Source organism: Spermophilus citellus (genome assembly GCF_964194105.1).
Source record: "Spermophilus citellus genome assembly, chromosome: 11".
Taxonomy (NCBI): Eukaryota; Metazoa; Chordata; class Mammalia; order Rodentia; family Sciuridae; genus Spermophilus; species Spermophilus citellus.
In genome coordinates, this window is record NC_138192.1 from 126,010,471 (window position 1) to 126,024,628 (window position 14,158).

Below are 14,158 nucleotides of genomic sequence, written 5' to 3' on the forward strand. Positions count from 1 at the left end.
TGTGTGTGTGTGTGTGTGTATGGTGGGGGGGGGGAGAGAGAGAGAAACAGAGCTAGAGGGACACTTCCACTGATTTAGTGTTTATTTCTTTTATACATTGGGTCAGGAGTGAATTTTGATTCAATATAATAATTCTAAAAAATGCTGACATTAGTAATATTTATAACATGGAACAGTTTGTGGCAGAACAGAAATCAGTCAAGAAATAACAGCCACCCTGAGTCTCATGTATTTGAGGGTAGGAAGGATGGAAAATGGACTGAGGTAACTTGCAGGCCGTTGAACTTGCGTTGACAACATAAAGATGACAGCAAGATGTCAAGGAGAAAGCCAGTTCTGACACTGAGGGGCCACCAGCCTTCAGTGACAGGGGCTTTGGATGGTTTGTGGTGGCTCCCCAGGACATTCTGTCTGCACTGCCCTGGGGTGTAGATAGAGAACACCTTGCTTTCCATTAGTCTGAGAGACCGCAGAGACACTATGTGGGTGACCTGGGAACAGAGGTAGAAAGCAAGACTTCAGTGTTACTCTGGGCAAACAGAGACTCGGCCACTGGGCCGGGTATTTAAAATTTGCTTTAGGATATGTGTTGGGTCTTAACACATATCCTAAAGCAAACTTTTGAACAACAAACTTACACATTAAATGCTCACCCAACTGGGTGAACATCTTGAGGACTTGCTATAAAGGCTAAGTATGGGTCAGGAATAAAAGATAAGGCTTTGGTGCCAAGACCAAAGGTTAGCGCAGTGAATCTACCTCTAGCCCTTAGGTGGGGGCAGTAGAGCCGTCCTGGGGTCAACTGGGAGCCTTCAGTTTAAAAGACTCCAGTCTTTACCGATCTTCTCTTTGATTCTTACAACATGAGTAATATTGGTGTTGTTTTTCCAAGGAGTCCCTTACTTACTTACTTACTGCCAAACTTCTCGAAACTTTGTTAGCATTTGGTTAATTGGCTTTATATCTTTTTATTTCTCTTCTTTTAAATTCAGTGTTACCTTTTAGCAGAATTTTTCTGTGCTGATACAGCTGATTCTACATATTATTGATATCCACATTACTAATTTTCTGAATGAAGCTTTTGCCATATTCATTGTTAATTTCAAAAAATGTTATAATCCCAAACAAATATATTTATTCCTTTAATATAAAAACTTTAACATTGAACATACAAATTGATGCCATTCAATTAAACCTTAATTTGGTCATCCACTGATACAGGGTCGCTTACAGTTTTAAAAGTGAAGTACATTTCTAAGTAGATAGATATCCATGTGTTGATATTCAGTTTATCATATAATGTGACTAAATATGTTTCTAAAATTCTTATTTTAAAAAATTGCAGTGACAAAATCGCAACTGGGTCCTTTGATAAGACTTGTAAACTGTGGAGTGCAGAAACAGGAAAATGTTACCATACTTTTAGGGGGCACACAGCAGAAATAGTGAGTATATTTAACATTTTGAAATATATTTTATGTTGCTGTTTGTTTTAGGATTTCACTATGAAAGTATGAGTTCTACTTTTATAATTAATTTTCAAATTCTATCCCAGTATTTTCTTAGTCTGCATGGATTTTATATGGTGGTGGTGATATAATTTAAAAATGACTTAAGTTTTAATAATCTGCAGGTACTGTCAAAGAGTATTTTGTACTAAGTGGATCTGTGATATGATAAATATGTGAGTATAATATTCAGCTTAATCTTTTCATTAACTTGTCTTTAAAGAACTGACTCAATAAAGGCTGATGATGTTATTAAAATAGCTTTAAAACAACTTTTAACATCATATTTAGGCTTATTATTTTCCAAGTATCATTAGAACTCCAATTTGAATAAATATTCTGATACTCTAAATAGATTTCACAGTTGGGGGGGTGCTTGCCCTTGACCATTTCTGTGTTAAAATCTTAAAACAATTAGTGAGCTAATTGGCATTATATGGATAACTTAAAAATAAGCAAACCTGCTTATTTTAGGAGTGAACTTACGCTCATCCTTCCAGTTCATGGTATATTTATCCCGCAAGGTACAGTTCAGGAAGACATTGTACTACAGGAAGACATTGTAAAATGACCCTGTAGGGGCTCATAGTTTAGGAGCTACTGTTCTAAGACTGTTACATGTTCTAGCTTAATGGTGCCTCCTAACAACCCTAAGAGGCAGGTTGCCCATCTTGAAGCACAGATGAGGACATGGAGGCATAGCGAGTCACTTGCTTAAGGTCAAAGAGAGACATAATCTCGTTTGTAGAGAGCAGCACATCTCTACATTTCCTTGGAGTTTTGAAAGGTTTTCTTTACATAGAGTTCTTAGGCTGACAGTTATAATTTCCCACCATTTCCCACTATTAACTGTATGTGAATCGTGGCCTCAGGAGGCCTATCAGGAAAGGATGCAGTTATTGTCCTCCAGAGATTCTGCAGTTCAGTAAGAGGAGTAGAAGCATCGGTGAGTAAGTGCAGAGATGTGTCGAGATAGTGAGAAGTGGGCTGGGTTCAGTGAGGGCCTGGGGGGGGGGGGCTGTCAAGTATCTGTATCCCTGGCCAGGAAAGGAGCTCAGGGAAGACTTAGAGAGATGACATGAGCACTGCAGGCAAGGGAGCAGCGCTGGCCAATGCCTGGAGGAGTGTGCAGACATGCATGTGCCCAGGAGCTCGGGCAGCTGTGTGATGACAGCAGAACCTCCTGACCGTCCCTGTGAAGGCATGCACACGGTATGCTGCTGGGGGTGTGCTACCCTCTGCGGGGAGTTGAGTGATGGGTAAGGATCCCCAGTTCTGCCCAGCTGCCTGGATAAAGAATCCCGGGGCCTTGGCACACCAATAGCCCAGTCAAAGTCAGACCACCAGGCAGGAATAGTTGAAGTGGGAGAGACCGGCAAAGGCCATCTTGTAGATTTGTAGAGGGCCTGTGCCACGCTGAGACATTTGGGGTTTGTCTTGAGGTCAGGCCACACTGCTGAGGCTCTGCAGCTGGGAGGAGGTACCTCAGCTTGGCTCTCTGGGAAGACTGTGGTGGTGTTCAGGAAAGGTGGGAGGTGGATGAGGTCAGACATACAGGCCAGTGGGGGACCTTGCTGCTGCCAGATGAGAGGTGATGCAACCTTTTCCTGGGGCAGATAAGAGTGTGAGAGATGTAAGGGAGTAGAGGGAGTACCACATGGTTACCAAGGGAGACTGAGGCATGAGTGAAAAGGGGGATCCAGGGTGATTCCCTGATTTGGGGCGTGGGTGATTGGTAGTGCCACTCACTAACTCTGTGTCATTGAGGAGAAGCAGGTTTGCATTCATAGGATCTGGAGTCTTTGGTTGATTAAAGATACCTGTGCGATACCCAGACAGGCATCCATTTGGCTGTTGGCTCTTTGGGGCTGGAACTGGTGAGTGAGATCTGGGGAGGGGCCTTGGTCTCCTGGTACCATTAGGATCCACAGAGCCATGAAAATGGCCAGAGGAAGGGTTACACACAGACAAGAGACTGACAGAATCCCGAAATATAAAAACGACAAACCTTTAATTGATACACCCCCCGTCCCAACAACAACAAATGAAAAACAAAACAAAATGAGAAGAAAGAGGAGAAAGCAGAGAACCTTAAAGCTGTACAGATATCAGAAACAAAGGAGTACACACCACAAGCATCAGGGAGGCTAAGTGGGATGACCAACAGAGCCCTTTGGATTGGACCCATCCACAGCAGTGTCAGGACTATTGAAGAGTGAGTCCAAGATGAGCAAAAAGTAATGGTAAATCATTTTTCCAAGGAACTTGGTTATAAAGGGGAAAAGGTAATTGAAATGGGCACCGAGGGTCACAGGAGAATGTGCTTTCAAGTAAGAAAAGCTCAAGCATGTTGACAGGCCCCTGGGAAGGATCTAGTCAAGAGAGAAGGACAGCTGATAGGTACATGTCCCCTAGAAATCCAGAGAAGGGGGTTCTAGAATGGGCCAAGGGAAGGAAGCTCCCAGCCATAAGGAGAGTTTTCTCAAGGAAGCAATCAGAGGCCAGGTTGGCTGTTGAGGGAGAGTAAGGGTGAGACTGGGGGCAAGAGTGGCAACAGGAGAAGGTGGAGCCAGAGGCAAGTTTAACCCAGTGGGCGGTGGTGCTGAGACCCTGGGGCAGAGGCATGAGTGAGCCACACCAGTGACCGATGAGTTTTCTTAGGCTACCTGGGTAGAATGATGAGGCAGGAAGGTGGATGACTGATTAAAACCCTGGATTGACAAAAGTTCATGTTCAGAGTTGGTTGGAGGGTGCATTTGAAAGAAGGTAGGAACTGAAAACATGGAGGCTGCTGGCAGGAGCTCTGCTTCCTGGGTGTCAGGTGAATATGGAAGATAGAATGCGAGAGGCAGGGATCTTGGGATCTCAGGGAAGTCAAAGAGTCTGTGGCGAGAAGGGAGGGAACATGAGAGAGAAAGCTGAAGTACTGGGAAATGGGGCCCATCAATTGGTGAGTTGGTGATGAATCTTCTAGAGAAGGTGATGTCAAGGTGCAGGGTGCAGCCAGAGGGGCAGGTACTGAAGAGGACCAGGGGTACTGGATGTATTGCCCACATGAAGGCCACCGAGGGTGTGCAATGGGCAGTGTGAGCCAGTGTCACAGTCCTTTGGTGAGGGATGTTATCACAAGGACCGTGATGCCAGCAACGAGGGACGGGCGCCAGACAGCTTGAAAGTCGAGGGAGGTGGCTTTGCTGTTGTTCTTCTGGTGTCAAAAAGTGTCAGAGAGGGTCCATGCCCCTCCGAGCCTGAGCTGAGGTGTGGGGACTGGTTCCATTTGGCCTGGTGCATAGGGTTTCCTGTACCTGACCTTTTGTTATTTACTCAAAGACTTAAACTGAATCTGCCAAGGTCATTGCAAGGCCACAGAGAATTCACAGTGTGAACCTCTATCCTTCTAAAGCTTCTTCCGTTTCATACAATGTAGGTGTGCTTATCGTTCAACCCCCAAAGCACTCTGGTGGCTACTGGAAGCATGGACACGAGGGCCAAGCTGTGGAACATCGAGAACGGAGAGGAAATGTGCACCCTGACGGTGTGTCCGTGTGTCCGCGTGTCTGTGTGTCGGTGTGTTGTGATGTTCACGCACCTGTCTTTGTCCTCGTTTTCTATCTGTGTCTTTGTTACGATGAGTGCTGTTAGAAGATGCTCTCAAAGCACTAGTTTTCACACTGCAGGGGGAGTGCTGCAGTTGGCTTGCTGACTGTTCCAACAGACTTGGTGGGGGGCCTGGAAAGCCAGATGAGCTTTGATTTTGATGACTTTTATTCTGAAAAAACACAAACCATAGCTTTGAACCCATGTAGTCTCTGTGGCTAAAAAAAAAAAGTAGGCGGGCTGGCCCTGTTTGGAAGGGGCAGCCCTGGAGGTCCCTGCAGAAGATTCCCTACGGGGGCGCATGTCCACACTCCCCTCACCTGCAGGTCTCTGAGCTCTCCTGGGAGAGTCCCATGACAAGGGGGTGGGACAGGGGAAGAAAGGCCAAGGCAGGGCCTGCAGAATGGTGCTGATAGGTCACCACCACACACACCTTCCCCGGGCCTGTTTCCTCTCTCTCTCCTCTGTCCTCTGCCCTCCCCTCTGTCCTGCCCTGACCCACGTGACCACAACAAAATGGACCTATTTATGCTGTAATAAGTGGGAACAACTACACGGAAAATCCAATTTTCTTATCCTTTCAAAACCATAAATAAATATAAAAAGCATGATTCTTTACTTAAGGAAGTTAATAGATGGACTAAAACAAGAGAAGAGAGGTCCCCACTGAAAAGCAACACCAAAGGCTCCCTTAACTCTGAGTACCCAGTGTCACCGACGTGTGTGTGTGCGCTCTCTGACCTCAGATGTCACATTTCCAGGGCCCCTGCTTCCTCACTGCCTCTTTTTTCAGGAGAAATGGCTGGAAAAGCCCTGTTAGTACCCGCAGTTCAACTGACGGGACTCCTCCTCCTGACTGTGCCCAGGGCACTGTGAGCTCAGAATTCTAACATTCAGCCATGTTTCACTTTTGTCATTGGAATCAACCAGAAAATCAGTTTGAAAATGAACTTTTGCAATACTTTGTTATTTAAAAATATGATGGTATTAATTTTCTAAAATAATTAGGAAAACTCGGGGTAGACTCCAAGCAGGAGCGGCTCATCAGAATTGCAGGATCTGCTCCAGGGAGAGGCTTCTTCCCACTGCCTCATACACTGGAGTCCCCATGTGCCAGCTGGCATTTCATCACTGTGATCAAAATGCCTGACAAGAACAACTTAGACAAGAAAAGGTCTATTTTGCCTCATGGTTTCAGAGGTTCAGTCCTCGGTTGGCCAGCTGCAGGGTAGGAACATCAAGGCCTAGAGGAGTGACAGAGGGAAGCTGCTCAGCTCATGGCAGCTGGTAAGCAGAAAGTGAAGAAGGGGACAGGGGCAGATATAGTCCCCAAGACCCCCAACCCACCAGTGACTTCCTCCAGCCACACCCACTTGCCTACACTTACCACTACAAATCCATTCAGGTTATTACTCCATCAGATGGGTTAACCCACTGTTGAGGGTACAGTCCTCATGACCATTTTTTTCCCCCTGAAAGCCCCACCTCTGACGCTTGCCACACTGGGAACTGTGCTGTCAACACATGAGCTCCTCTGGGAACATTCCGGATCCAAACCGTAACACATTAGCAGTACACTGTAACCAGGGAAGGTCAGGCCAAAAGCCAGGTGTTTGTTAATCTGTTTCTTGTATATTCTGAAGACTTTCTTTCTTTAAAGTTAAATTTGTTCATACACTGTTTTGATTTGCCCATCATATAATGTTAGATAGATCAGATACTGTTCCTTTTAGCACTTCCAAGATAATGACAAAGAAGCTCCCTAATTTCCCCAAACACAGCCCCTCCCTCCTTCCATCCCTCCCTCCCTCCCTTCCTTCCTTCTTCATTTCCCTCCTTCTATAGGTTCATTGAGTTAAAATGTAAGGCAGTGATTTTTAATAATCTCACAGAACTCTGTAACCATTTGGAAATCAATTTTTAGAACATTGTTATCATCCCGGAAAGAAACCTGAGCCCATTTGTAGCCACTGTGCATTCTCAGCCCACAGCCAGCCACTGTTTCCTCTCTCTCTATGGCTCTGCTTCCTCTAGCATTTCCTTCTTAGAGTATGATGTTGTGGAACTGTTTTATCCACGGGTATGCATGACAATATCTGGTCTTCTTCTAGGGACATTTGGCAGAAATCATTTCCTTGGCATTTGACACCTCTGGAAACAGAATCATCACTGGGTCCTTTGACCACACAGTTGCAGTGTGGGATGCTTCTACTGGGAGGTAATTCCTGAGAAGTGAAATTGATCACATTGCATTTTTATGTATATATGAATGGGCCACAAAGAAACCCTGTTCTGCGTAAATAATATGTGCCAATAAGAAAAAATGAATTTTTAAACCTGGGTCAGGGGGTTAAGAAGAACTTATATTTTTTATTGGTTTTACCTTGTACCAAATACTGTGCTTTGAATTCTACAGGAATAGGACACATTAACAACATAAATTAATTTATTCTCTAATGGTATTTCTTATTCACAGAATAAGCACCTTCTCAGAGTTCTGAGCAAATAATTTCAAAGAGCTGTAGAAAAGGAGAATGTTAGCAGTAGCCTGGTACATAGCTATTATTTATCCCATGTATTAAATAATAAAATTTCAATGACTTGTTTTTTATGGTAGATGTGAGTATCATGCATAAAGAAAACCTATAGTCAATTTCCCAGATTTAATTTAGTCCAAGGACTTCAATATACTTCCTAGTTGCTAAGAAGTTAACTAAATTACCATATTTATGTTGGAACACTCCATGGTTGGACTTGTCTGCATTTTGATAGAGGGGCTCATTATCAGAGGTACTGACCATGATTTGCTCAAGGAGAAATGAGAGGAAAGAAGGGCCTGTCAGTCTTCTGATGTGTAGTTTCTGAACAACCAGGGGTCTGCTCACTGGTGTAAGGACATGTCTATAGAGTTTCATTTTGCTTTCACTATTTGTTACTTATTCCATTTTGAAATGTTGCCTTAAATTATGTTACATTTTTAAAAAAATGTTTTGATTGTACATATTTATAAGGTACAATGTGATATTTCAGTGCATGTATATAGTATGTTCTAATCCAATCAGCAAGATGGAAGGAACTGGAGAACATTATGTTAAGTGAAATTACTGACACAGTAATGTTATCTTTGATTGTTTAAAATTTAAGTGCATTTTTGTTGATCTGTAATTAGAAGCTTCCTTTTGAGCTATAGTATAGCAATATTTGTTTCGTCATAAAAGATATTATTATTTAAAAACTGAAATGTAAATTATTTCACACAGATGGGCTTGGTTTCATTATTTGTGTATACATCTTTCAGCAAATTTGGTCCTTTCCCCATTTACAGGAAGGTGTTCACCCTCATTGGCCACTGTGCGGAGATAAGCAGTGCCTTATTCAGTTGGGATTGCTCGCTGATACTGACTGGTTCCATGGACAAGACCTGCAAGGTGAGCTCAAGACACGCTTCACATTGTATTTGTATTCCAAGTCAGATGTTCATTGTAACAACACAGTTCAGAGGTAACATAAAATTAAGATAGGATTTCATAAATAATAATTGGTAAGCGTTATGTCAAGTTTCTGATTTCCCAAATTGCAAGGAATTATGAGGTGGTAAAACAATTTTGCTTGCTTCTAATGTTTTAAAGTTCCGATTTGAAAAAGCACATTATTTTTGTCTAATGTCCTGCTGTTTATTTATTATACTTTGGTTAGTATGGCCCTCTAGGAGGCTCTATTAAGTATATCCCTGCCTCTTAGGTTTCTGCACTTATAGACATGGTTGCTAATGGCTTATCCTCTGGATTACCATTTGATTATCAAATGTGCTATAATCTTATCATGTACTTTCATTTTCCGGCATTGTATTTTGGAATCAAGTCCCTTTTCTTATGATGTCTTTCCTGTAAAAAAAGGACCCTTCAACTCCAATCACTAAAGTATACACTGGAAGAATTTTTCTCTTAATTTGTGGCAGGTTCTAAATGCCTGACTTTGGTCCTCTCTGTGACCAAAGTGTGTCTTGACAGATGGTTGGCCATGGTCTCTGGTCATCAATCAAGGTAAAATTAATGGAACAAGTGAGAATTATACACAAAATACCTAATTTTGGCTCAGTTATTTCACCCCCATAGCATGTCATGAAGACCCCTTGCCACCATCACATTTTATACATGAGATTAGTTTTTGTTTTCTTTAATTGCAGTTGTGGGATGCCACCAATGGGAAATGTGTGGCAACCTTAACAGGCCATGATGATGAAATTCTAGACAGCTGTTTTGATTACACTGGAAAGCTTATCGCAACTGCCTCAGCTGATGGTAGGTAATCTGTTAACTATTTAATTTATGGAGGAATTTTTGCTTTGCTTGATACACATGCGTGATTGTACACCATGGATCATCTGCCTGAGGATCAGCTATGACAAGACTGTATATGCCTTATATCCCAGATGACTGTATGTGTCACCACAGTATGTCCATCTGGTCATATTCTTGATAACCACATATACATGTATAAGTCTTTGTCATCTCCATAATGAGTCCATGTGAGGCTCTGTTCTGGATCACCTCCCTGGTGACCATGTTTGATGCTACACTGTGTTGCCTCATCCACGTGACCACCACTGGTGGTGCCATAACAAGTCTTCTCCACCTCTGTGTAACTGTGCTCTGCCCCACTCTGTCAAGCATATCTTTATGATGCATGCTATACTTGGTCTCATTGATTCTATGTGATGTATGAGTCATCCCACTGATAACCATGCACATGTTGCTATACTAAGAGTACCTCAATGTCATGAAGGCCTCATGTGATACTATACTATGCCATCTCCCTTTTGACCATGTGTGACATTGCATGTGTGACCATATGTTGTTATATACTGTGTTTGTATTATTCCCTTAAAAGTCATGTTATGCTACCTTATGTATGTTAGTCAGAATTTCATCACTGTGACCAAAATGCCTGACATAAGCCACTTGAGGAGAAAGGCTTTATTTTGGCTCACAGTTTCAGTCCAAGGTCAGCTGGCTCCATTGCTTTGGGCTTGAGGTGAGGCACAACATCATGGTGGAAGGGTGTGATGCAGGCCGGCTGCTCAGGTCATGACATCATGAGAGCCAGGAAGCAGCAAGGGAGAGGGAGGGGGAGAGGGAGGGGGAGAGGGAGGGAGACAGGGAGGGGGAGGGGGGAGAGGGGGAGAGGGAAGGAGTGGGGATGGAATCAATCAGGGACAAGAAATACCCTTTCAGGGACCTCTTCCTCCAGCTAGGCCCCACCTCCTCAGTTTCCACCACTTTCCCATAAGCCATCAGATAATTATCTGTCAGTGAATTAATCCCCTGCTGAGGTCAGAGCCCTTGTTATGTAATCATCTCTCAAAAGCCCCACCTGTGATCATTGCTGCGTTGGGGAACAAGCCTTCAACACACGAGTCTTTGGGGACACTAAATATCTAAATCATACCTCTATGTTTTCATCTACTAAAGCCATGTGTGATGCTAGGTCATATCCATATCCTGTCCTTGATAGCTGCTGATGACTACAACGTCTAAGCTATTTCTTTGATGACTATGACTGTCATGCCATCACCTGATCATTGAGTGAGGCACCACATTCTGTATGCATCATTTCCCTGATGACCACATAGATATAATACTGTCTGTGTCACCTTGTTGGTGGCTGTGCCATGTATGATAACTCACAACACTTGCATCATCTTCTCAAAAGTCATATGAGATGTTGTGCTATATCCACATCATCTCACTGAGAGCCACGTGTAATTTATAATCTTTCCAAAGACTACAGATAATGCTATACCATGACTCTGTTATCCACTTGATGACTGGGTATGAAGCTACACCAACTTTGTGTTATCCCTTTGATAACCTATATAGCTGACTGTGCTGTTTAATTTACACTTCCTCTTTATAACCATGTATGATACTACACCATGTGAGTCCATTCCTGGAAACCTGTGTATGATGCTATAATGTTTCTACTTCTCCCTGACAAACACGTCTACAGGCCCCACCCACTATGTCTGCATCATCTCCCTTAGAAAAGCATCATTCTTCATTATGTGCACATCATCCCTTGAAATCTGCTACAACAGTGTACTCATATGTCACATCCTTGAGCACTTGATATTCTGATACCCTGTGTGATGCTTGATATTCTGCTCATCTCCACTGTATGTGTGACGTTACACGCTATTGAGGGCTTGATAACCTTGTCCTGTCATTGACCTCCACTTACGATGCTACCTAGTATTGCATCATTTCCCAGACAACCACGTGTGATACTTATATTAGGGGTTCCAGAAAAGCATCACAATAGGATATATATCCTATAGATTATACATATTGATTTTTTTTATGGGTATTAACTCACAGGATTATGAAAATTGAGAAGTCTCACCACATGCTATATGCCTGCTGCAGAACCACAAAAACTGATGCTGTAGTTCAGTCCAAGTCTAAAGCTTATGAGCCAGGGGGCCAGATGTATCTCAGTCCAAGTCTAAGCACCTGAGAACTAGGGAGGCTACAGTTCTAAGTCTTGGAGTCCAGAGGCCTGGGAACCAGGGGGCTCTGATGACCAAGAGCCAGAGAAGATGGATGTCCCAGTTCGAGAAGGGAGAATGAGTTCACTTCTCCTCTGCCTTTTTGTTCTGCTGGGCCCACTAGATTGGTGATGTCCACCTGCAGCGGCGAGGATGTCTTTACTCAGCAATGCCCTCACGTGCACACTTAGAACTAATGTTTTATCAGCTAGCTGGGTACCCCCAGCCTCATCCAGTTGACGCAGAGTTCAGTATCACACAACCACACTGTCTCTGCCGTGTCAGGACATCCGCACAGGACACTGCACTGTGCATCATCCCCTTGACACCAATTGTATGCCCGCTTCCTGAGGACCATGCCAATGCATGTGCCTGCCTTACTTCAGTGTGTGATTCTTCCCTGGCATGTATGTGAACTTATTTGAAAAGCATGCATCTTTGAAGCTTTGTCATTTCTTTTGGAACCATGTATGGTGCTATGCGATGCCTCTCATTTAGCCCTGTGTGACTCTATACTATGTCTGTGTCAACTCCTACATAAGTATACTTGGTACTATAATATAGGTTTTATATATATATTTTAAATTTTTAAGTTGTAGAAGGACACAATACCTTTATTTTATTTGTTTTTATTTTTATGTGGCGCCAGGGATCCAACTCAGTGCCTCACACATGCTAGGCAAAGTGCTCTACTACTGAGCCACAACCCTGGCCCAAGGTTATACCTTTAATCACTATGTTAAAGCGAGAATGCAATAAATCACTTAGTCGATCTTAAAGCAAGCTGGCGGGCCAAAGGGCAGGCTGCAAGTCAACACCCTTTGACCCCGTCCCAGGGTTTGAGTATACCTTTTATAGTCCAAAATCACATTAATCATAAGTGGCTATTGCTATGATTCAAAACCATAAACAAGCATCATGAGATCTAAAATCATAAGCAGAAAAGGGATTGGCCCAAACGTCCCTAGTCGAGTTCAAGTTAAAGAAGGTTACTAACATCTAGATAGTCAATCTCTGACATGGTACATTGTCCAAGGAAAATGGGAATCAAAGAGAAAACAATTTTATATTGTAAAAGAATTGCCATTTTTTTTGTTGTTGTTGCCACACATGCTAGCTGAGCAACTGTTGATGAGTACAGAGGCAGGGCTTTTCCGTGGGAAAAGAAGTTTTTACATCATGTGGAGTCTCAGGGTATGATGGAGTCTGTTTGGTCACTACCCATATAGCCTGGCCCATAACAACTACACATGGCATCTCTATATATCTGTATATCTATATATTTATAAAATAACACACACACGTGTGTGTGTGTGTGTGTGTGTGTGTGTCTGTGTGTGTACACACACATATCACTAAACTAATGTTTCTGCTTCATCTCTGGCAACTATAATAATGCCATATAACATCTAGATTATTTTCCTGATATTCAAGAAAAATGATAAATCAGTCTGTATCTTCCACTTGAAGGTATTTATGATGTCATATTGTTTTGGTGGCATCTCTAATGACCACAGAGAAACGTTTGTTATGTCTATGTCTGCCTCATTTATTTGATAGCCATGAGTGGTGCCATACTGTGTCCTCACCATCTTGATGATCCTGGAGTCTGGGTCCTTGTCTTGGTGTTATTCTGAGCTTTAGCTAGCATTCTGGGCCATTGCCAGTGTCATTGTATAAGATGCTACAGTATGTTGTCTCATAAGCTTGATAGCAGGATGGCTTTGGGATCCACGATACTCTCAAATAGCGCTCTATTTTAGGCCATCTTCTTTGATGATAACATATGTTGTTACCCTGTGTTTGGTTATCAACTTAAATATCATGTATGATGCTATCATGCTCTTCTTTTTGGTGACCATAACAGGTGTTATTTTACAGGTTAATTTTTGATAATCATGTTTGATGCTGAAGATGTCTGCATCATTCTCTTAAACACTATGTGGGATGCAATACCATAGCTGTGTCTTTTCCTTGACAATCCTATGGTATGCTAAACTGATTTATTACCATCTTGACATAATCTCTGAATATCTAAGGGATAGCATTAATAACTGTGTGTGATGTTATATGTAGAATTATCACTTTGATGATAGGCATCATCTTATTACTGCACATGATGCTGTATAGCTGCATCTTTTCCTTAATACCTATGTCTGATGCTACACTATGTGTGCTTCAGAGATGAAGCACTGTAATGTTATTGTAAATTTTCTTGATTTTATTGAATTATCATATGATGTAATACTATATCTGATTTATCACTTTGATAATCATGTGAATGTAAATTAATTATGCATCATCTTCTTTATAACATATTGGTGATACATTGTGGATAGTCTCCAAAAAGAATACATCATCTTCTCCATTGTATCTACATCTACATTATCTTCATATTCACATAGGATTCTATAGTATACATCAGCTCTTTATGATCCCAGACTGTTTGTGTTAGACCTTTGAAAACCATTCCTCATTTTATATTGTGTTATGGCCTTGATCACTA

The 14,158-nt window shown here is 42.4% G+C and overlaps 1 protein-coding gene across 2 annotated transcripts in view; it reads left to right on the forward strand.

Annotated features, from left to right (window-relative positions):
• Window positions 1–14,158, forward strand: part of DAW1 (dynein assembly factor with WD repeats 1) — a gene marked incomplete at both ends in the record, with an annotated part of 42,713 nt that overhangs the window by 21,322 nt on the left and 7,233 nt on the right. Inside the window, 5 exons of one of the 2 annotated variants that reach the window (XM_081261859.1) lie at window positions 1,346–1,445; window positions 4,936–5,043; window positions 7,217–7,323; window positions 8,431–8,533; window positions 9,292–9,406. In XM_081261859.1, coding sequence (XP_081117985.1) covers window positions 1,346–1,445; window positions 4,936–5,043; window positions 7,217–7,323; window positions 8,431–8,533; window positions 9,292–9,406 — 533 coding nt within the window. The remainder of the gene's footprint in view (window positions 1–1,345; window positions 1,446–4,935; window positions 5,044–7,216; window positions 7,324–8,430; window positions 8,534–9,291; window positions 9,407–14,158) is intronic. The other variant, XM_081261860.1, reaches the window with a different exon arrangement.